This window comes from Lontra canadensis, unplaced genomic scaffold (genome assembly GCF_010015895.1).
Source record: "Lontra canadensis isolate GAN:19392208 unplaced genomic scaffold, GSC_riverotter_1.0 scaffold133, whole genome shotgun sequence".
Lineage (NCBI taxonomy): Eukaryota > Metazoa > Chordata > Mammalia > Carnivora > Mustelidae > Lontra > Lontra canadensis.
In genome coordinates, this window is record NW_022631127.1 from 1,475,805 (window position 1) to 1,500,457 (window position 24,653).

Below are 24,653 nucleotides of genomic sequence, written 5' to 3' on the forward strand. Positions count from 1 at the left end.
AAGGATGTGAAAGACCTATATAATGAAAACTACAAAATGCTGATTAGGAAAATTAAAGATCTAAACAAATGGAAAGGCATCATGTTCATGGATTGGAAGACCTAACACTATTTAGATGTTCGTACCACCGAAAGGGATCTACAGATTCAGTGAGATCCCTATGAAAATTCCAACAACCACTTTTTGCAGAAAATGGAAAAACAGATTCTCCAATTCATATAGGAATTGCAAGGGGCCTCAAATAGCCAAAATAATATTGGAGAAGAAGCAGAAAGCTGGAGGACTCAACGTTCTGACTTTGAAACTTACTACAAAGGTAAACAAAGTAGTGTGGTACTGGCATAAGGACAGACACATAGACCAATGCCACAGAACAGAGAATCCAGAAATAAACCCACACATGTATAATCAATTGATTTTTGACAAGAGTAAAAGGGGAAAGGGCAATCCTTTCACCAGTGCTGGGAAAACTGGGTAGCCACATGTAAATAACAAAGTTCGGCCCTTAACTTATACTACATATAAACTTATGCCATATATTAAAATTACCACATATAGAAATAGATAAAAGACCTAAACTTAAGAGCTAACACTATAACGGTCTTAGAAAAAACACGGGCAAAATCTTCATGACACTGGATTTGGTAACAATTTCATGGATAGGACACCAAAAATACAGCCAACAAAAGAAAAAATGAATATATTGGATTTATCAAAGGTAAAAACTTTTGTGCCTCCAAGGACACTATAAGGAAAGTAAAAAGTCAACTTACAGAATAGAAGAAAACATTTGCAAATTATGTATTTGACAAGGGATTGATATCCAGAACATATAAAGATCCCCTACAATTCAATAACAACAAGAAAACAAACAACAACAAAAACACGATTGAAAAATGGGCAAAGAATCTAAACAGACATTTCTCCAAAGAAGATATCTGAAAGGCCAACTGGTATATGGAAAGATGGTCAACATCACTAGTCACTAAGAAAATGCAAGTTAAAACCACAATGAGATATCACTTCATACATGTGTTAGAATGGCCATTGCCAAAAAGACAAGGGGTTAACAAATGCTGGTGTGGATGTGGAGAAAGGGGAACCCGTAGGCACTGTGGATGGGAGTGTAAATTGTGGCAGCCATTATGGAAAATAGTATGGAGGAACATCAAAAAATTAAAAATAGAATTGCCATATGATCCACTTCTGGGAATATATCCAAAGGAAATGAAAACACCAATTTGGAAAGATATCTGCACCCTCATGTTCATTGCAGCATCATTTACAATAGCCAAGACATAGAAACAACCTGAGTGTCTGTCGACGGATGAATGGATAAAGAAGTTGTGGTATCTGTAAATACAGAATGGAATATCATTCATCCGTAAAAAAAACAAGGACATCCCACCACTTGCTACAACACGGATGAACCTCAAAGGCACTATGTTAAGTGAAATAAGTCAGATAGAGAAAGACAAATAGTGTGTGATTTCAACTTATCTGAAGAATCTAAAAACACAAAAACAAAACCACAAAAAAGCAAAACCCAGAAAGAGAGCAGATTTGTGGTCATCAGAAGCAGAGGGTAGGGGGGCGGGGGAGAGGGAACTGGAGAAGGTGGTCAAAAGATACACACTTGCAGTTTTAAGATAAACCTGTCCCAGGTACAATGCGATGACTAGAGCTAACACTCCCACGTGATATACAGGAGATGTGCTGAGAGAGGAGGTTCTAGGAGTTCTTGTCACAGGAACATTTTTATCCCTTTTTTTCCCCTTCTTTTCTATTTATTGTATTTTTATGAGAAGATGGATGTTAGCTAAACCTACTGTGATAATCATTGCACAACATATGTAAATCAAACCATCACGGTGTCATGGCTTAAACATATATTCATGTATGTCAATTATTTCTCAATAAAACTGTTGGGGGGGGGACAGCAAAAAGGGGGTCGGGGAAACAAGATACCACTCCATACCCTATAGGATAACTATTTAAAAAAAGGAGGGGGGGATGACGAGTGTTGGCAAGATGTGGAAAAATGGAAACCCTCACGCACTGTTGGTAGGAATGTTTAATGGTGCAGCCACTGTGGAAAACAGTTTGGTGGCGCCTCAAAAAAAAGTTAAACACAGAACTACCACATGACCCAGCAATTCCGCTCCTAGGCATAGACCCAAAGGAAGGGAAAAAGCAGGGACTTGAATAGCTATTTATACACCAATTTCAGACAGCATTATTCACAATAACCAAAAGGAAACAAGCCAAGCGTTTATCCATACACGAATGGACAAACCTTATTTTGTTTGTAGAATACTATTTGTATTCTTTGTAGAATACTATGCACTAGGAAGGAGTGACATTCTGATACCGGCTACAAGGATGGGCCCCAAAAGCATTACGCTAAGGGAAATAAGCCAGACACAGAAAGCCAAATACAGGATTCCACTTCTGTAAGGCACCTAGGATAAGCAAAGTCAAAGAAACAGAAAGCAGAATAAAGGCTGCTCGGGGTGGAGGGCGGAGAGGGGTAGGAGGAAAGGAGCAGTTCTTGTTTAACGGGTACAGAGTTTATGCCGGGGATTCTGAAAAAGTTTTCGGCATAGACAGTGCTGATGGGCACACAGCTCTGTGAATGTATTTAACGCCAGTGAATCTGTATATTTGCAAATGGGTAAAATAATAAATATTATGTTATGCAGATTTTACTATAATCTACGTAATGTGGAGAAAAAAGAGGGGTCAATATAAATACACAGTGAAAAGATAGGAATGAAATAAACCCAAATGTCAGCAGCTATTCTGAGAAAAGACATCTTTGGGTGGCTTCCTCTTTCTTTTAATCATTTTTCTCTATTTTCCAACGTTCTTTCAATTGCTCTTTGGATGGGAAAAAAAATTGTGTTTTTAACAGGTTTCATGTTTTCAGGTTTTGATAGTACATAATTCATCAGTCTAGATTTTTTCTTTTTTAGGTAGAAAGTTTCTTTGCTTTTGGAGCAGCATTTACAAAGGATTTACTTCATAAGGGACCATAAGTAAAGGAAATGGTCATTTAAAATAATCTGAAGTTCTCTGCTGCACGTAGGTGAAAGCTAATGTTCTCTTACAACTCGGCTGGCCCCAAGGCTCTTGAACCTGCTGGCTACAGCCTGGCAGGGGGGCAAATCCTTTCCAGTAGGAGTTGTTCTCCCTGCCCTCTGGGGACTGAATGAGGACAGAAGAGGTTTCAGGGGGATAATTTCCCCTGGATGTGTGACTAAGTTCATAATTTGACCTTTAAGCAATAAATTAAAATAGGAATAGTAATTTAAAATGCAAGTCAGAATTTGCCTTAAATTTAACCAATCGAAATAGTTAATATTAATTCACCCTTAATAGTATCCCAATCCCTTTGCAGAAGGTCCCGTTTATACAGCAAATGATACTGACATTGTATTGGGTTTTTATGCAGGAGTCCAAAGGACCTGTTCTCCCCTTTCTGACAAGTAAATAAAACGGCAGGGAGATCAAATAACTCACTAAAAAGAAGATATAATTTTTTATCTTCCTTTTTACAGTCTCATATCCACTTCCGTTGGGAATAACAAAGTCTGAATTCTTATGCAACACTTATCTAAATGTGTCGATTTTATCGGATTGATGAATTTTGCTAACAAAAGGCAGCGCTAGGAAATCTTTTATGACATATTTGGCCCATTCACAGGCCTGGAGCTTTAATTTAACCAACTTGAGAATTCTGAGGGAGAGCTGCAGGTGTTAGATCTGAAAAAAAAATCATAAATGGGAAGGCATATCAATCTTTATGACGGGGAAACAAAAACACTCTCTACTTGCTTGCCCTCCACAGGCAGGAGAAGGAGAGGTGGAAGGAGCAGGATATTGTCTCGGGCTGCATAGCAAAGAGGAAGCTTCGCTGTCTCCCAGTGACCGCTATTTAGTATTGATCAAAAGGCGCTGGCCCGCAGAGGAAGAGAGGAATTGATAAAACAATGAGGTTTGCCAACACTCTGTGCTCAACAAGGACATTTTCTCATTTTCTTGACCACATCAGAGTAAGTCACTCCTGCGGCCGCCTGAACGAGCCGGTGGCTCTCTGTCCCACAGTCCTCACTCCCTCCCACTCCCCCGCAACAGTGCCCAGAAGCACTGCTACCTTGCCACCCCCATGGACCATAAGCAGAGTCAATCACTCAACAAGGCCTGTTCCTTCTCCTGTTAAAGGTCTCCCCAGTCAGCCTCTCCTCCCTCCACAGCCTGAACGCAGACCACACTTCTCTCCCTGGGAACACCACCATACTGCCTCTCCCTGTCTGTTCTCCACCGCCCCCCCCCCCGGATCCTCATCACCAAGCCATCCTTCCACCTGCCGCCAGCCATCTCTGGATGGGAGAACCTTTCAGCCACTTCCTTGCACAAACTCCTTAAGGACTCCCTATTTTCTACAACACGAAATCATAAACCCGTTGCCATGAAATACTACGAAGGTCCTTTGTGATTTGCCTTTCCCAGTTTCCAATGTCCCCCTTTCGATAACCTAGCTGTAGCTAAGCAGATGGTGAGGGGATCCGTTTCCTGGCCTCTCTGACACCAAGGCATGGGTGACATAAGCAGATAGGACTGAGTCCTCCCTCACCCACAGAATCTGTGGGAAGGGTCTGTGCCTCTTCTAGGTCCGGGAATTCCTGACACTCTGGACCCTCCGGCAAACATGAACACGGTAGCGCCTGAGCCTGGCTATAGCCTGGCTACACCACCCCACCGTGGAAAGGCAGAAAGATGCAAGAAGCCTGGGTTTCTGAATGCTGTGCAGAGAAGAAACCCCCAACAGGTCACATTAGGAAATTACCTAGAAAATCAACTTCTAAATTTCCTTATGCTTCTGTATTTTTCGGTCTCTTGCAACAGCATCTTTGCCTTTGCCCTTGATGAGAGTAAGTGCCAGGCAAGATCCCACTCACTAGGACCCACAGCTGACACCTGTGTGCCCAATCTGTGTTAATGAGATGAAGTGAGCCCCAGAGCCAGCTTATACAAGCGGACGCTCCATTCAGTAACAAACCTACTTGGTGTTCTCCAGGGTCTTCTGCATTTTCTTGGTCATTTTATCAATCACTGCCTGTCTCTTCCCGTCAGCTAAGAGGTCTGTTTTGTTCAGCACCACGATCAGCTTCTGGCAGGCAATCTGCCCAATCACAAGGCACTCTGCTGACTGGGTCTGCATCCCTTTGGTCACATCGATGACCAGCATCATCAGATCAATGATCTGGGCCCCTGCAAGGAGAAAGAGAAGACAAGGTTAGAAAGGGAAATGGGGGAGAGGACTCTCCAGAAAGTGGCCTGATGTTTGAGGTTAAGCAAAATCAGCCAAATTAAAGTATTAAGACAAAAGTGGGTGGGGTGGGAAAGGAACGACCACCACAGAGCTCCTAGCCCCGGCTGCAGGGGAGGGACTCTCACCACCTGATTTCACGGAGTCCTCATGACAAACCACCATGAGTGATGGGCGTCTCACCTCATCTGGAGAGGAGGAAACTGAGGTCCATTAGACACAGACAGCTCACCCAGAGCCCCACAGCCAACATGCAGCAGGGCTATGGAACCCCCAAACCCACTCATTTTCATTCCATCCTACCAAGGAAAAAATGTCCAAGCAGGAAAAATCTCAGTTGTAGACTTGGCAAATGCCTAGAAATCTGCCTTGTCAAGACAGCAGATAGAAAGACCGGAAAACTCACGGGGAGGCATGGGGTTTGTCTCCTCTGTGGCTCCTGCGTCTTCCCCACACGGGAGTTGGGTTTAGTTGTGATCCTCCCACCCATGGCTCCGTTATAGCTACTCACTTCTTTTGTCCTTTCTGTTCTGGGTGGGAAGCTCCTACTCTTTCAGGGAGGGTAGGGGCAAGCCAAGGTTCAGCTACCTCAACAGTGAATACCATGTATGTGAGCGTGTATGTGTGTGTCTATACATATATGTGTGCGTGCATGTGTACGTGTGTGTGTATGTAGTGTGTGTGCATTCTACGTGACGTACGCATGCCTGGTTGTGAGTATCCCCTAAATACACAGCCACACCTGAGCTGAACAACAGCAGAGGGACAAGTTCCAGAGGAGTCCATGAAGGGAAACTGCCCTGACCCACGTTGGGTAGACTAATGAAGGGGATGTGTCCTTTTAAATAGGATGTGAAGTCGTTTTTACCAAAAAAAAAAGTGCTATTTTGGGTACATAGGAATATGCAGATATTTCTCCCCTTCACCCCAGAAGGGATTTTCAGGACCCAATTATCATCATGGTGATACCGAGGAAGCCTGCTCTATGGGTGACCCATGACCCAAGCTCACCCCTAGGAAAGGAGGGAAGGTGAGGAGAGGCAGTCTTTCCTGTTGGCACATTTAGCGTGTGTGCTCGTCAACCACCGAGTCTCCACAACCAGTGTTTCAGATGCAGGTGGGACTCAGAATCCCAGGGCGCCTTGCTCTAGACCAACGGGCACCAAAGGCCACCAGACACTAGGGAGCCTAGCTCCGCTAATAAAGCACTCTTTCCTGGTCACCTCTGACCTGTACTGTTCCTCCAGCATCTCTCAGGAGAAAGAACAGGTGTCTCGGCTCTAGGCAGGCCTCAGAGTGTCCCAGCTATCTTTCCCGCCCCTTGCTCTGCCCTCACCAGCCCCTTCTCTACCTCACCCTGTCCCAGGGACAGAGCGAAGCTGTGGTCAAAGGGGCCTGGCGGGGCAGGCCAGTGCTCACAGAAGCCAGCACTGGCATCTCCCTTAACCTACCAGGCAGTAGGGCCTAGACCTTGCTATAGAAACAAGGGGGGACAGGGGGATATACTGGTTCCATTACCTACACCTTTTCAACCACTGAGGCCTAAAAACCTCACCACCTGATAAGACCCCCATTCATATCTACCATCTCTGGGATCCATCTCTATTGTGGCCCCAAACCCCATAATGCACACATCAGGCCTGCACCAACCGCCCCCTAATGGGAAAAACTTATCCTTTCCCTGGGACTTGTCCCTGTGAAATCCAAACAGCCTCCCAGAAGGAACTTTCTACAACTATATGGCTGATTCATAACACTGAGCCAGGTTCAGTCAGTACCACCTCTACGAAAGTCAATTCGGAAAGAGCCATCAGAATTCACATGGTCTTTGACCCAGCCAACACCACATACATGTTCGTGCTTGTTGTAGGTAGAGCTGGGAAACAGGCAAATGTCCATCAGCAGGGGACGTGTTAAAAAAAAAAAAAAATACTGTTACCTCCATGCAGTAGAATACTATCCGGCCATGAAAAGGAATCGAGAAGCTCTTTGTTTACTACTACAGAACAGTCTCAAAGGGGAAGTGAGTGACAAGAACAAACAGTGGAACAATGTCATCTGTGTCAAAAGGTGGGGAAAGGTGTGTATGTGTGCTGTGAGTGATCGCTTCCATATGCATAAAACATGTCTGAAGGAATGCAAAAGAAACAACTAACTTTTGGTTGTCTGTTGGGAGAAGAGCTAGGTGTCAGAGATGGCATGGAGTTAGAAGGAGAGACCTGACTTCATGTTCTTCTGCACCTTTTTTTTTTTTCACGTTCGTCATTTATTTTTTTAATAATTTTTTATTTTTTATCAACATACCATGTATTATTAGCCCCAGGGGTACAGGTCTGTAAATCGCCAGATTAACACACTTCACAGCACTCACCATAGCACATACCTTCCCCCATGTCCATAACCCAACCACCCCCTCCCTACCCGCCTCCCTGCCGCAACCCTCAGTTTGTTCTGTGAGATTAAGAGTCTCTTATGGTTTGTCTCCCTCCCGATCTCATCTTGTTTCATTTTATCCTTCCCTACCCCAAAACCCCCACTTTGCCTCTCCACTTCCTCATATCAGGGAGATCATATGATAATTATCTTTCTCTGACTGACTTACTTCGCTCAGCATAATAACCTCTAGTTCCATCCACGGTCGTCGCAAATGGCAAGATTTCATTTCTTTTGATGGCTGCATAGTATTCCATTGTATATATATACACCACATCTTCTTTATCCATTCATCTGTTGATGGACATGCAGGTTCTTTCCATAGTTTGGCTATTGTGGACATTGCTGCTATAAACATTCGGGTGCATGTGCCCCTTCAGATCACTACATTTGTATCTTTAGGGTAAATACCCAGTAGTGTGATTGCTGAGTCACAGGGTAGCTCTATTTTCAACTTTTTGAGGAACCTCCATGCTGTTTTCCAGAGTGGTTGCACCAGCTTGCATTCCCACCAACAGTGTAGGAGGGCTCCCCTTTCTCCACATCCTCTCCAGCATCTGTCATTTCCTGAATTGTTAATTTTGGCCATTCTGACTGGCATGGGGTGGTATCTCATTGTGGTTTTCATTTGTACTTGTCTGATGTTGAGTGATATGGAGCACTTTTTCATGTTGTTCTGCACCTTTTTTTGAAGATCTTTTTATTTGAGAGCAAGAGTGTGCATGCACATGAGCGGGGGGAGGGGCAGAAGGACAGAGAGAGAATCTCAAGCAGACTCCCCAGAGAGCATGGAGCCTGACTCAGGATTCGATCTCACAACCCTGAGATCATGACCTGAGTTGATATCCAGAACCAGATGCTTAAATGACCAAGCCACCTAGGTACCCTCTTCCATACCTTTAATTTTTTTTTAAGTTTATTATTTATTTGAAAGAGAAAGAGACAGCAAGAGAGGGAACACAAGCAGGGAGGAGGGGTAGAGGGAGAAGCAGGCTTCCCACTGAGCGGGAAGCCCGATGTGGGACCTCAATCCCAGGACCCTGAGATCGTGACCTGAACCGAAGTCAGACACCCAACTGACTAAGCCACCCAGGAGCCCCATATACCTTTAAATTTTAAATAGAGGCATGTACAATCCACTCAGAAATAAACAAAATTATGTAAGTACACAACTAAAGAAAGAAATAAAACACTGATCTGTGCTTTTCCCCTGCTAAGAGCCCTCGCTGTCCTCTTACTGAAAGGGAACGCGTGGTGTGACTTTGGGCCCCCCTTCTAACTCGCAGTCCAGGTACACTCTCCCTGCACTGAGCACCATGGTGAACCTCATAGAGGCCTTCCTGGTGCTCCCTGCCCTGCCCCAGGGGCATATGCATACACATGTGAATATAAACACACAGAGGGGGAGAGAGAGAGAGAGCGCGCCTAGCCCACTCCAGAAGATGTGACCTTTCCTCACGTCCTCCCACCACAAGCAAATCTGTCACCAGTCACAAGGATGTGTGGCCAGGTGTTGAGGGAGGGTGGGACAAAGCATGCAGGTGAGTGGGAGAAGGAAAGCCCTGGGTTCCCAGCCTGTGAGCCATTCTCTAGGAAGACGGGAGAGCCACCTTCACACAAAACGGTCGCAGCACCCGACCAGCTGACCCCCAACTCTAGTGGGAAAAGCGGTGCCTACAAAGCCAAGGCTACTCTATCCCACGGATGACATAAGGACTTTTCAAGAATAATTCCAACTGCCTGGTCTCTCTCTAGAACCTAAATATCATTCCCTGCCTAACGCAGACTATCACCGACCCCACTATACAGACGAGGAGTTCGGTGACTGCCCTTGGTCACTTGGCAAGTAGGTGCTAGAGGAGCAATTTGAACACTGACACCTGTTCCCACCTATGTGCCACATGGCCTATCCTTGCGCATGGGGACCCAGCCCCTCTCCGGCCTCTTCTCCCACAGTCCTCACCTACTCCCTGCTTTATACTAAGCATCAAGGCACACCCCACGATTATTCTCACCCTTCCCTGCCCTGCTTTTGCTCCTGCTCCCCTACGCAGACTTCACCTGCCCCCGGCCCTTCCTCCCTGCTGGCACCAATGCTCCGAGCTTACAGACCGCAGCCTGGGCTGTCGGTCTGGATCTGCAGCACCCAGCACAAGACCCAGCTCAGGCACAGCCTGGGCAATCTTTGTTGGGCGGAACTGAGCGAATGATAGCTCCCCCCATGTCCCGACTCTGTTCTTTCTCAGAGATTCAGTTCCCTGTTGGTATATAACACTACCCAGGAATGCCTTTGTTGGGGCCCAGTGGCTGGAAAGGGAAGGACTCGTGAATTCCAGGCATTTAGCCAAGCTCACTGATGATGCCTGTTGGGCTCCTGGGGACAGAAATGAAACTGGCCTGACAGACCCAGGAAGACAAGTGCAGCCAGGCCCCAAACACTCAGGCTGGTCAGAATTTCCTCTGTGGCCTTACTCCAGCATCTACAAGCCGCCTTTGTTGCGAGAGGCACACAGTTCTGCTCCAAAAGGCCAGGCTCTCCAGCAGACCTGTCGCAGCGCAGCCAACATCAGGCACTTCTAAGGAGACCAGAGGTCATGGCGACTTGACGGGCCCCACTGAGAACCAGGGGTCAGCAGCAGGCAACTCTGCCCCCTGCCCAGCAGCAGCTCTCAGTCACTCCCGCTTCTTCATCAAAGTTTTGATCAGACGACAGGAAGTGACATAACTGGCCCGTCTTGTCTTTTTCAAAATCCCCAGTATTGCCACAAAATGAATCAAACAGTGTCGTTCCCAATTCCCACGAACCCGGAGTAGGAAACCATTCTGAGAGGAGAGGGGCACAGCGAGCGAGTGGGCGGGAAACACAAGTCAGGAACTTGCAGCTTACAAATGACCCTCTATATTTTTCCAACTATCAGGGCTTTTCATCTAGTTGTTCTGACTATAGATCCCTTTAAAGGTTTGCAGAATAATTATAACAGGGTTAAAGTTTCTCAGTACTTTAAAAAGTTGTAATTTCCAATTCTGTAGATTATACATCTTAATCATTTCAAAAATAAAAAATAAAGAAAAACTTACAAAGGTCACCATTTAACAAAGTGTAAGTTATCTGTGAAATGTAATTTTCCTTCTAAGACTCCAGAAAAAAAATGTGTGTTCAGAGAAAAATGTTTCGGCTAGAGAAACAGAACATAAAACTTGAAACATTTTAGCAAGCTCAAAATCACATCTTTAACCATAAAATTTGATTTTTTTCATCAAAAGCTATGAACACCCCAAAAAGGAGAAAATAATATTAAACCTAAAATGAAGAGAAATGTATTTTTAACTGGTGACTTACTAAATGTTCAATAAACAACGTAAGTATATTGTCATCAACAATATACAACTCGAGTGGCCATGTCTATCTTATTATTATGACCCACGTGCCGAATGCATCAGAACTCCATGTGCCTCAGTGTCCTCGCGAGCTTTGTGAGCGTGAGGACAGGAACGAGCCCAGCCAGTGGGCCGCAGTGAAGACTAAAGGACACGTCACGTGGGGAGGGCTCAGAACAGCACCTAGGCCATAGGAAATCTTCAATAACGTGAACAGCTCTGATTGTTTTTCCTTCTACAACTCCACTGTGGCACGCACATGGTAGTCTACAGATTTGCTTCTCTTCACTGCACCTCAACTTTGCCGTGTGGTTCTCACAGATGAGAAAACAAAGGCCCAGAGAGGTGAAGTGACCAAGTCAAGGTCAGGAGCAAGGACTCAGAGCAATGTGAACTTGGCCCACCGACTTCTTTCTACCAGAGCATCCTGTGGCCCTGAGTGATCCTGTGTCCACGCTCTGTACGGGGTTGGGGACACAGGTGCATGCCCCTGTGGGTGTAGGAGAACAGCAGAGCAGGGGTCTGAAGTGCCCCTCGGGGCCCAGGGCAGGAGGAGGAGCTGCAGCTCTACAATCCAAAGGTGCTGTCATTATTGCTATTGTTTGAATTCATTTATTCAACGTATTACTTGTTTCTCCATTTTATGGGCAAGAAGACTGAGGCTCAGACAGGTTAAATAACTTGCCCCAAGCTGTCCAGCTACGATGAAAACCCACGACTGGATTGACACCAATACAGGCTCACCTGCCCTGGCCCTGAGGCTCTGTCTTGACCCCTCCAGGAGGGGTCAAGACTTCCAACACATGGCAGCCACTTGGCCCCCTTATGGAGAGTCCACTCAGGTGTGTGTCCATTTTGTGCATCTCAGTTTTCCTCCCTTTGCATACTGTCCCCAAAGTACAGTGACCTGGATTTCCCCCTCTCAGATTCCTACTGGCACAACAGAGTGTACATCAGTATACTGGGGATGTCTGTCCTGCCCTCCTCAGCACAGAATCAGAGGGTCTGGAAGTGGAGGGAGCTTAGCAAAGAAGGTCAGTGTCCAGGTGGGGAGCCAAGGGCCACATGTGGGAGGAAGAGGTGAGAGCAGGACTTGGAGGCACCCAACCAGGCATTCAAACCACAGCCCCACTGGGTGGCCTCCACTTCCTCATCTGTAAATCAGAATCTAAACAAAGATGCCCTCATCTGTAAATCAGAATCTAAACAAGAGGCTGGCAGGGAACTCAAAGGGGTAAGGCCAGCAGAGTCCTCACAAAGTGGAGCTGCATTTAGGGCTGTCAGTGCTGAGCCAAGCTCTCAGCCCAGCCTCACATTCAGAGTCACACTGCTCCCACCTGTCCAGGTGCCCCCCACTCCCCGGCAAACACATGTGGACAAAGGAGTGAGGTTGCCGACCGATGTGGGGTATGGAGAAGGAAGAGCCGGCCGAGTGGTCAGGTGTGGGGCCCCCCTGGCCTCCATGGGCCTAGCACCCACCTGGGCACAGGCGGCATGTCTGACTTGCACACACTGTCTGCCAGCCCCTCTCCTCGCCCTCCCTACCTCTCTCCAGGACCTGCCTCCCTCACTGGAGTCACACATTGGCAATGTCCCATGCCACTACACAATTGCCATGGTCACTCCACCCACTGTAGGACATGCCGGGTGTCCAACAGACTGGAGGCGCTGGCCAGGCCCAGCCCCTCCTGTGCGGGACCACAAAGCCCAAGGAGGTCCCAGTCACAGGAGGAGGCTCCAATGCCCGTGACCCTTGTTCCTCCCAGATGATCGTTTTCATGAACATCTTCAGACAAAGGGAAGTTTCTTAACACTATTTACCCTCTCTGAGCTCTAGTTCCTCATCTGTAAAACAGGGACCATAAGTCCACTTTGATTCCTATGGACCTGGTGGAAAATCTGACACGAAGGTCGGAGGCAGCCCAGAGGGATGGCATACTTGCAAGTGGGACACGTGAGCAAAATAATCCTTAGTGGGGGGTGCTGCCCCTTAGTGGGAGGAAAGCAGCAGCGGCCTGGAAGCCCACCTGCAGTGCCCTGGCAGGCACCGGAGAGATGCAGGGCAGGGAGGCAGGGAGTCTGAGCGGCCAGCCCCCAAGCGCAGGCACCACTTCCCCCCTGCCAGCTTCGCAGCCTCAGGCAGACAGACCTCCTGACCTCTCTGAGTCTGGGATTCCTCCCCTGTAGCCTGCCAACCCAGAGACCAACATCTTAAGAGGCAAGGGCCTGCAAAGCACGTGGCACATACTAAGTGCTCAGTAAACACAAGCTGCTATCCTATCAGTACTTGTATCATGATTCCCGGCACCATAAAAGCTCCAAAGGGACCATCTCCTTCCTGCAAAGGCCCCGTGCCCTTTAAAGGCTGAGAAGAACAGAGAATATTAACAGCAGCATGGAACAAACACTACCAATACCTGCCCCAATCCAGCAGTATCCATGCGGTGCCTCACAGGGGGCACTGGTGAGTGCCAGCCAATAGCCACAAGCCCTGTGCCCGCCAGTGGGCAGAAAGTCCTTATTGTTCTAACCCAGCCTGCAAAGGTAGGGTCCTCCATGAACATCCTGCCAAATTCCACCAGACCAGCAGGGAGACACCCAAGCAGTAGAACCTGGGCAGGCAGGACTGGACATCTTCAATAAGTCATCAAGGTCCCACGGCACATTAACCACCCTCCCTGTCCCCAAACTCCCTACTGCCTCATACCCTGGCATTTATGCCACCTGCCGGCTCCTAACAGGCACATGGGCTCACAAGCCCCACTTGATGTGTGTTTGCTCTGCCCTAATCAAAGCCCACAAGGAGGAGACTCTCCCATTTTAATACAGAGAAACCTGAGGTCTCATCACATCACAGTAAACAGGAGAGGCAGGGCTAGAACCCAGGGCTGACTAACTTAAAAATGTCTTCCTTTTCTACTGCCAGCTGCCTCTTGCCCATTGCTGCATCTCCTGGGAACTCTCCAGCATCATGAAGAGCAAGCGGGAAAGGCCCTAAGGATGGGAGGAGGAAGGAGAGCTAAAAAGGTGTAAAGGCAAGCTGCCAGCGTCCCCGTCCTCGAGGACGCATCCCAAACCAGAGGCATGGTCCTCCAGGAGGCAGCGAAAGGAGGCATTCATCAGCACCTAAAGAAGCCCAGGAGGAGAACAATGGGAGCGATGTTAGCAGTGGTAGAACAGGGGAAACAACAAAGAGAGCCCATGTAAGAGACCAAGGAAACAAATATACAGCTGCGGACAAGACAGCAGACAAATAGAGGTGCTGGGCCCCCGCCAAAAGGAAGAAAAGCCAAAAAACAATAAACATTGGCGGCTGGTGGCAAAAGCCCCACAGAGCTGAGGGAGGGCAATGGTGCGGATAGACTCACGGGCTGTGAGATCGAGATCGGGGTGAGTAGCCTTCCTTCTCTGGGCCTCCCTGTCCACATGTGTCAACCAGGGGGTGGGGGGGGGCGGGGAGTACTCACCTGGGACACGGGGACAGCAGGCAGTCGTCTAGAGAAAACTAAAGTTGAGGATCTACCTCATACATCACACCAAAATAAATTTCCAAGGACCAAAGCTTTAAAAATAAAAATATAAAACCATAAAAGTCCTGGAAGAAAACATGTGAAAAAAACTTTTATGATCTTAAAACAAAATAAAATCTATCTAGGAAAGACACAAAACCCAAAAAGACAGAAAAGAAACAAAACAAAACAAAAATGAAAGACTGACAAATTCAACAACATAAAAATCAAACATTTCTGCATAGACAAAAGTATGATAAAGGCCAACAGGACTAGGGACACACTAGCCACTAAGGACTAGTCTCCTTCAAACTGATAAAAGGAGCAATGACCCAATCCAAAATGGCAGCAATCTCTACAGAGAGCTCACACTAAGGGTATTCACTGAGCACCTCCTACTTGCCGGCCCATAGACTGACGCTTGGCACACCAGAGATGAGGACATAGGACAGTCTTACAAGAGGGACTCGCCAGCCTGTGAAGTAGGACTAAAAGCCAACAACACATATAATACGTGAGTCTCACAGGAGAGGGGAGGATGGTTAAGAGTCCTGGGGGAAAGGAGAGCAGAAAAAAAATGGCTCAGGAATGCACAGGAGGCAGGAGAGTTACAATTTTAATTCAGGCTGTCAGGATGGGCCTCACTGAGAAGGAGATATCTGAGCCAGGACTTGGAGGAGAGGACCTGGCAGTTCACCAGGGGAAGAACATTCCAGGCAGGGGGAGGGAGCGGTGCAAAGACCCTATGGGGTGTCAGGGGGTCCAGGTGTCCAAGCACCAGCAAGGAGACTGGGTCAGCTGGAGGGAAGTCAGACAAGAAGCAAGGGCAAAGAAAAGAAATACACAGAGCTCAGACATATAATAAGATGCCCTACCTCACCAATAACAAGAAAAATGCAAACAGAAATGACGCTAAGGCTCTAGTTTTTTCACCTGGTGGGTTGACAAAATAATCCCACAATCAAAGGGCCAGAAGAGTAATAAGTCCTTGCCCTGCCAGATGCTGCTGACTACATACACTGACACCTAGCAACCTCCACACAACCTTGCCTCACTACCCCTATCCAGAGATGAGATTAGGCCACAGGACTGGGAAGAAAGGGCTAGAATTCAAAGTCAAGATCTCCCAGTCCAGTGTTTGGAGTCATCCCTCCAAACACTGACAACACCCTGCCACTAAGAATGTGGAGAGACAGACAATTCTGTCCATTTGGATCATGTGCTGACAAAACCTCTTTGGAGGCCATGCTGGCAACAGCCGCTGAAAGTGTGTATTGTGATCTGGCAACACCTGATGGGCCTAGCTGCCCATCAGGAGGGAGGCTGTTACCTACATTACGGCATGACCACATAACAGAATATTACACAGCTACTAAAAAGCACAGAGCAGTTCTATCCCCTGAGTGGAAGTCTTGCCAACAGGGCGTACCCAGTATACTGCCATTTCTACAGGTTGTGCATGAGAAAGTATCTGCCTGAAGTCACTGTCCTTGGAATTTTTAGAAGAAACTTATCACAGTCATTTCTCTCTGGCGAAGTAAACCAGGTAAGCAGGGACTGGGGCGCATGGGGGATCTACTTCTTACTGCCTTTGCTTTTGTACCTTTTAAATTTCAAACTTCTCACATATAATACTGATTCAAAATCAATTTGTTTTAAAAATTAAAAATTAAAAACAATTACTTACCTAAGCTAAGTAAAAGGACCAAAAACAAGCACATGAAAAATAAAACACTATTAAATTCTAGGCAGACGCAGTTGCTGCCATAGGTACGGAGCTCACAATGTTGGTGTTAAAGCTCCAGACACCGATCAGAGAGACACCTTTTCCTTAATGGACTCAGAGGATTTAAAGAACCCCGAAAACAGAGTAACTCTCTTGCAGTGCTTAATGTCTCTTAATGCAATACCTATGTACACATAAAAGCATCTCAGACACCATTCTTGGCATGCATCTCTCCTGCTAGGAAACTCTCCTTAAAGGACCGGACTGGATTCTACAAGTTATAGCAATGCCATGTTGGGGGATGGGGGCAGAAGAGAGGTGGAGGCAGACCCCATTATGTCTGTCTAGGGGTCATAACGATGTTCCGTTAATGACATTCTGTCCTTCCGCAAGATCGATGCAGGAACCAGAGACTTGGCCTCACTCCCCAGTGAGCAGTGTTCAGGCTTGCTGGAGAGCAACCCCCACACCCGGGTGCACCAAAACCAGACAACACGTTCAGAGACGGTCCTGAGCATAACTAAAGAGTGGAGGGCATGTGGGAGTTTTCTGTACTATTTTAGGTCTTCTGTAAGTTTGAAATTATTTCAAAATGAAGAAATAAATAAAACAATGACTAGAGTGTCAGGAAGTTGGGGAAATGGAGAAAGAAAATGAAGAGCCATTGAATCCCCAAGACTACCCCATGCACACGATTTTAATCAATCCTCACAACAGTGCAGAAGGAGGAACTTATTATTATTAATGAACACTTTCTACAAACGGAGAAACTGAGGCTTGGAGAGATCGGAAGTGAACCTCCCACAGTAGCTCAGCTAGCAAACTGGAGGCCCGAAGTCCAACCCAGAGCAGTATGCTACCACACAGCATGTGCCCACCACAAGGCCAAGGGAAGAGGAAACCGGGAGGCGCCAAGTTCGGAGGGTGAGACCCCATGCTCCTCATTGGAAGGAAATACAAAGAAGGTGATCTTGAAGGGAAGCGTGAAGGAACTCAGAGAGATCTATAAGAGAACTTCCTGAGAGGCAGGGCGAGTAAAGATGCAGATGACATCTTTTCACAGTCAAAGGGCTCTTTGCCAGAAATGTTCCGAACAGTGCTGGCGGGCTGCAGGGAGGGAGTACGGCTTACACCAGGGTTCCCTGTCCACGCACCACCACTGATCTCTGCCATGCCTTCGGTTATTTACTTATGTGGGCTAAGTCGTTTTTTTTTAACTCAAATGCATTTATATTTAAAAGGACTTTACGTGACAATAAATGCGCGAAACTCGCCGAGTAGAAGTTAAGCATGAAGATGAACAGACCAAGAACACAAAGCAATGGGGTGCGATGCTATTGAACGCCAGCTAGGTAATGCCGGCTGCCCCAGCTCTGAACCAGAGGCCTGCTCATCGCCGAAAAGGGACCAGCAAGAGCTCATGAGACATCCTAGCACTAAAGCCAGTCTCCCTCCGACAAAATGGGAGGGACAGGATGACAACTGGAACAGACGTGAGCTGCCAACCCTGGCAAGCAGCAGTACTGATTACGGACCAGGCACCAACCAGCTCCTCCTCACCAGGCCTGTGGCCCACCTTTAGGAGGCCCCGGAGTAAACACCAGTCACATTGCCCCCACTCAGGAGGAGCAGAGGCGTGTGTGCTCCCTCGGATCAAAGGGCCAAAGGGAGTGCTGGCCTCTGCCACCCCCGCTCCGGATGGAGGCTGACGCACAGGTTCTGCAGGGCCATGACTCCCCACTTAACGGAGTTTTGCCTGTTTGCTTCTTTAGGCTACTGTGTCGTAGTCTATCTAGGGTAATCTTTTTAGCTGACTTTGCACAACAGTACAACTCCTGTTCTAGAGCAGTGAAAAGCAGCAGAAAATGGAATTTGAAATGTAGAAATAAAATAATTGTGGGCCATGAGCTATAATTTGATTTCATGCTTTACAAGGAAATGAAAGAAGGCTTCCTTAAAATGTACGGTTTCTGCTCCTTCTCCCCTGTAAGCCCCCTCCCCCCCGCTTTTTAACCATTTTAGGATTTCCTCTAGCACCGAAGAGAAAATAGGATTGTGGAAAATGTTCAGTTCTCAAGTGTCACTGCCACTCAGGGGCAAGCTCGATTTTAATGTGAACTTCCCATTCTGGGTAAGAGGAAATTCTTCAATTAATAAACCGGGTGTGCGGAGGCCAGTCTTTAAGGTTTAATCAATTTCATCTGTACTTAGGATAAAAAGACTGACTATTCTACTTTTTTTCCCCCCCTCGTTTTCCTTCTTTAAAAAAATAATAAAATGAATGTTTTATTTTAAATTCTTTGAGGTTCGTATCTCCTGTTTCAGGAAATATTGTCTATTTCATGCGGTGAGTATGAAAACTTCCCCCCCTCCTTTCTTACTTGTGCTGAGAATCTTTTTTCAAAAATAACGAAATTATCCACTGCCCTCATATACTATAACAGCTTGGGAGATGATAGGAATTATACAGGATTTTGGCAGACACCTTGGAGTGGGGGGGAGGGAAACCGAGAGACAAATCACCAAATATGGATGCAAGAACTTCTTCTGGACAAAACAGCAAGAGGTGGACATGGGAATGTAAATTATAAGGAAAAACCGTCCTAGAGCAGCCGAGGCAGACTTCACAGCACAAACCTCCCCTAGGAACGAGACCCCGCCCCGTGGGTCAGCCAGTTTCTCTCAGGGGTGAGCGGGGTGAGCACAGGAAGGCGGCCCAGAATTTCAGAATTAAACCAGGGAGTGTTCCCCCCCCCCCAACCACCGCCACCCGCCTAAGTAGGACGAATCAATATTGAGACTTGGTGATCAGCCAGAAACATCGAAACCTTGCGAGGGGCAGAGAATTCCTCAATCTTTGTTACGTGGTCACTTGGCACTCTGGGTTCGCTCAGGTGTGGGGGCAGAGGTTACAGTCAGGCCCCCCAGTGGAGGGTGAAGAGCACAAACTCTGGGGAGGGTCAGCTTGGATTTAAGTCTGAATCTAAGCTCCACTTACCAGCTGCTGTGTCTCTCACCTAATACTTAAACTCTTTCGGCCTGTTCCTTCACCTGTGAAATGGAGCTAAAACCGCCGCTGACCTTTGAGGAAGTCAGGCGCCTCACACAATGCTCACAACAAAGAAGGTACCCAGTCCACAAGAACAGGAGGACCCAGCGTTACGGGGACCTGGGTAATTCAGTGTATCCCAGGTTTTCCCAATGCTTTGATCGAGGTGCCCAGGGGGAAAATGCTACGTTTTAAGTCAATATTTTCACTAAAACCCCATAACCCTAGGCTCTGCCCTGTCAGTGTGCTTTCTCTAATGTGAAAATGAGCAAAAGGCTCACGGTTCAGTCATGATGGCTAAAAGTTACTGAGGGTCTAAACCTTGCTGGTCACAGTTCCAGGCACTAGTCATCTACATATGAAAAAGTGGAGGCTCCGAAGAGTAGAGAAAGTGCTCACTAAGTGTGAGGGAGGAGGGCATGGAGCAGGGGAGGGAGGATGGGAGGGAGGCAAAAAACGAAAGCGGCCAGTGGGGTGAGGGGTGCAGAGACAGTTCGAGCCAGATGCTCCACTCCTATGGCTAGGTCACGGCAGAGCCACAGCCAAACCTGGGTCTGCCTGATCTGAGGCCGCTTTTAGTCCACCAGGCCTCCCCCTTGAAGGGGCACCCAAGAGAATTCCTCTTGGAAGACAGCACCCCGTAATCCCGAAGGGAAACTCTACAGGAAGTTTCACCAGGAGTCTTTCCATCTCTAGGAGCAGGCAGGCCCTGCGTTTCAGGGTACACACATCTTCTTTTCCTATGGAGAGATGTGAGGACAAACAAGGGCAGGTGTGCAGCTCACAGTGAGAATGAGGGCCAGATGTACGAGCAGGAGACATACACAGGATCTGCAGGGAACATCCTGGATCCCACGTCAGCCTCCCCTGTCTGCATGCCTAATGAGACTTGTCCAAGGGCCTTTACTTCTCTGAGCCTCAGTCTTTCCCATCTGCAGCATGGGGAATCATATATTATTTATAGGGCAGTGTGGGGCTCACAGATCATGAGTGCAAACCTCATAACCCAGGGCCTAGCACACAGCAGATGCTTAACCATGAAGTGATAATTACCAGTGTTCTTGGACGTGAGTTCTCATTCTGACCAATTCTAGTACTGGACAAAGGACCATCCTGGAATGGAGACTGTGAGTGGCCGTGTTCCCAAACGTCAAAGCCTGAAGGCCTGGGGGAGGCACCTCAAGTGAGTGACGTGGGCTAGGAACAAGACAAGGTGTGAGTCTAGAGGGAACTGAAATGCCAGTGCCCCGGCTGGGAAGGACAGTTTCTCCTCAGCTCCAGCCCATATGGCCAGTCAGGAATGTGGGCCTGGAGTTGCCAAATCTTCTGATTTTTTAAGACAAGCCAAAAATCTGGACTATTGTATGAAATTTGCCAATGTTTAAATGTTGACAACCAATTCAAAAAAATGTTTAAACTGTATGGCCCAAACAAAACATATCTATGGGCCAAAACAGGCCCACAGATCTCCAGTGTGAGATCTGTGCAGGGAATTTTCTCTAGAAAGGAAAGTTGGAAGAAATAGAATAAACATCCAGCTTCTTTGGCTGTTACCTGTCTGAATCAGAAAAGCACTCAAGATCAGTCAGCAGAGCTGGGAGGTTTGACAGCCCCACGGCCAACGGCTCCTATGTCGCACATTTGGTCTCGATGGGGTAGGGAAGGCGGATGCCACGAAGGGTTCATCCTGGAAGAAAAGGGTGGCATTCCCTCTGCTGTCACCAGGCCCCAGAGGACCAGAGCAGGGGGACAAGAGGCCACAAACTTGGGGTCAGACAAACCTCAGCTTGGACCTGTACCTGCTGGGCCACAGGGCGAGCATGGTCCCTCCCTGGCCTCAGCCTCCTCCAGGCCAGATCAGAGAGGGTGCCGGGGCCCCAAGCTCCAACATTCTGGACTGAGGCCCTTGCCTGGTACAGCTGTCACAGTCCAGCAACATCGTACGTTTATACGGGGATGACAGAAAAGTGCCCACCTTGGCATTGAAGCAGTTCATGCAGTAAATGCTGCAAATGTTGTCTGATGTATTATTTTCTCACTGGTGGAGTTTCTTTCTACAGTTTCAAGCACAGGTTTCCATACTGAGTCTCAAAATACTCCCAGTGCATAGAAAGTCCGAAAATAACTTAAGACAATGATTTTCCTGGAAGAATGAAGCAGGAAAACCTCAGAGAGACCAGTTGGAATTTCCTGTAGGGCAGAAGTTGTCCTTACTCAGTCTTTGGTAGAAGCCCTTTCCATGAGAAATGAGCATTGTCCTCAGAGCCAACATTTAATGGGATGCTCCTATGAGTCAGAACCTGTTTTAAGTGCTATGTACACATTAGCTCATTTAATTCAGTCCTCCTAGCATGTAGGTAGAATTATCAACACCCCCTTTTTGCAGACGAACACATCAAAGCACAGAGTTTAAATCACTTGCCCCAAATCAAAGAGCTAGTCAGTGGCAGGGACAGGAACTCTGCTCCCAGAGCCCTAGTTTCTAAAGGCACTATGTTGGGGCCCCTGGAGGCTCAGTGGATTAAGCCTCTGCCTTCGGCCTAGGTCATGATCTCAGGATCCTGGGATGGAGCACCACATCGGGCTCTCTGCTCAGCAGGGAGCCTGCTTTTCTCTCTCTCTTTCTGCCTCTCTGCCTACTTGTGATCTCTCTGTCAAATAAATAAATAAAATCTTAAAAAAATAAAAAATAAAAAAAATAAAGGCACCGTGTTACCCTGTGTGGAGAAAGCAGTGGGAAGACCGGGGCTCCCACGAGGAACAGAGAGGAGGGCAGTGGGTTGTCCCCCCATCCCAACCAGTGTACCTCCCAGCCCCATCTACCACTCTCATGCCTCCTCACGCTCCCTGCTCCAGCCACGTTCTTGCCCACCCCAAGATTTGGCCTTGGCACAAAGACAGGAGCCTAAAGCACTCTTTTCATCCTGTCCCTCCTCCCGGCACTTCAGCCTTCCCATTTCAGCTCAGATGTCACTCTCAGGTATTTCCCCAACTCTCACTGCTCTGGACGAGGTGGTCCTGGGTCCCACAGTGCCCGCACTGCCCAGAAGAGTCCTGTCTTGCAATTCACTGGCTTCCCTGAAGCCCCACCCACCAGGAAAGGGACCAGGCTGGCTTTTCCCCCACAGAATCCCTCACACCCAGCAACACAGAGTAGGTGCTCACTAAATATTTACAGAGTAAAAAGAACTGTGAGGCCAGAAGGATTAAGCCTTTAAATTACGCAGAATGTCCTCTTTATTAGCAATTCAGAGACTCTCTTCTACTCTTCAGTGGTGACATTCTAGTGCACTCCAAAAACATATGTGTGCTTGCTCAGAAACAGAAAGAAAAGGAAGAAAACCTGAGCAACTGAAGCAACTGTGCCAAGGCCAGGACCACAGGCCTGAAGATCAGGTGGTCCGGGACCTGCAGAGAGGGGGCCTGGGGGTTGCTGAGGGCTGCGTTCACTTGGAGAAGATGCCAAGCAAACTCCTAGTGGGGGGATGGGTCCTCACATGTCCACCTCATGAATGAAGAGACGGAACTCAGGGTGGTAAGCAAACTCGTCCGCTGCTGCAAAGGCAGAGCTGGGCCTCAGACCCTTTCCACCGTTGTTCAAGTGGGGACCATCCCTCACACGGCAGGGCAACCAGGCAAGGCACTCTCTGGACTCCAGCATTCTGGTTGTTCCGAGAAACAATGGTTGTTGCTGTGGCCTCAGACAAACAGGCCCTTGTAGAAATGGGTCCCCAGGCCCCAGAGAGCCCCTCCTCTGAAGCACAGAAACCAAGGCAGGGCATTTGGGACTAGCCCCAAGCTGAAGATGCTGGAAGGGCAAGGCCCTGGAGCTCCGCTGAGTGACACGCTGAGACTGAGGAGTCACTGAGCCTCAGAGAGTGGACTTGGGAAACTGTTTACTGGTGAAGCAGGAGGAAAAAAAAAAAAAGAGGAAGAAAAGAAGGGGGGAAATCTACCATAAAAAGTAAGTAAAATCAGCAAAATTCCTTCATGAAAAGGGTGGAATTAGCATATGGCCTCAGCTGCCAAGTGAGGCCATTGAAGCAAGCAATGTAAATGAGTTCAAGATACAATTAGACATTTTTCTGGACGGAGACGGAGGGGACTGAAGAAGGCATGGCAGGTCACATTTCAGATGGAGCAGGAGGAACACATTTCACCGCAGAGCGGCCTGCAGAGCCCACCGTGTGAGGGCCTGGCGCCAGCGGCCACAGGGACAGGGCCCAGAGGGCAGGCCAGGCCCTACTGGGGGGCTCAGCCTCCCCACTATTTTTTAACCGAAGGAGACAGAAGTTTACTGAATATGCCACAGTGGAGTGGCAGGCAGGACAGGAGAGAGGCTGTCGGCTCTCCCTCCCCAGTCCCAATTTCCCAGGACCCCTCCTACAGGACCTAACTGCAAGCCAAGCCACCCAGGAACCGAAATCAAAGTTCACTTCCGGTCCAGGCCACACATTTATATGCGGTCCTCTGGGAGGGTCCCAGTCCCTGCCCTCAAGGAGCTCCCAGTCTGATGGGGGAGACACACACACACACACACACACACACACACACACACACACACCCGAAATAGCAACACAGGGAAGCACATCAAAGTAAGACTAGCAGTTCCTGCTAAGCAAGCACAGAAGAGGGGAATTTATCAACGGGAGGGAGGGAGGAGGCCGGAAAGCCCAGAGAAGAGGCCGTTCCGGGCAGAGGACACAGCAGGAGGCTACGGAAGCCCCAGCTGCCAGCGCCTCACAGAGGATGCTGAGCACGCAGTTCCCCAGGATCTTTGGGGAGAGGGCCAAATCACCTCGAGCTCTGTAAAAAAGGACGGAATGACCAGAGGCGCCAGCCGCTGGCCCATGGACCAGATATGACTCAACGGCAACAGCTGTTCCCAATCTTCTCCAGAGCGCAGCACATGTGGCCCACCCAGGGAACAGAAAAGGCTGGGTCCTTGTGAGGGACACAATTTATTAGGCCCTCTCGAGCCCAATTGGTTCTGATGTCCTCCTTTATGTGGCTCGCTGCATGGGCCGTCTAGCTTTGTCAAGCTCCTGGGCCCCCAGTTCCCTTCTAGGTGAGGTACATGTTTACTCCAGTCACTCCAAAAGGACCACAAACATTTCCTTTGTGTTCTCGGCGAACTCGCTGGTGAAGAGCATTTCCAAAGCCCCTGAGCTCCTGCCCCAACTCTGAGCAGGGCTCTGCCCCCCACACAGCCTAACAACAACCTCT

At 48.0% G+C, this 24,653-nt stretch overlaps 1 protein-coding gene across 1 annotated transcript in view; it reads right to left on the reverse strand.

Moving 5' to 3' along the window:
• EEFSEC (eukaryotic elongation factor, selenocysteine-tRNA specific) overlaps positions 1 to 24,653 on the reverse strand; it is a 248,410-nt gene that overhangs the window by 156,206 nt on the left and 67,551 nt on the right. Inside the window, exon 2 of the mRNA XM_032842773.1 lies at positions 5,067 to 5,274. Coding sequence (XP_032698664.1) covers positions 5,067 to 5,274 — 208 coding nt within the window. The remainder of the gene's footprint in view (positions 1 to 5,066; positions 5,275 to 24,653) is intronic.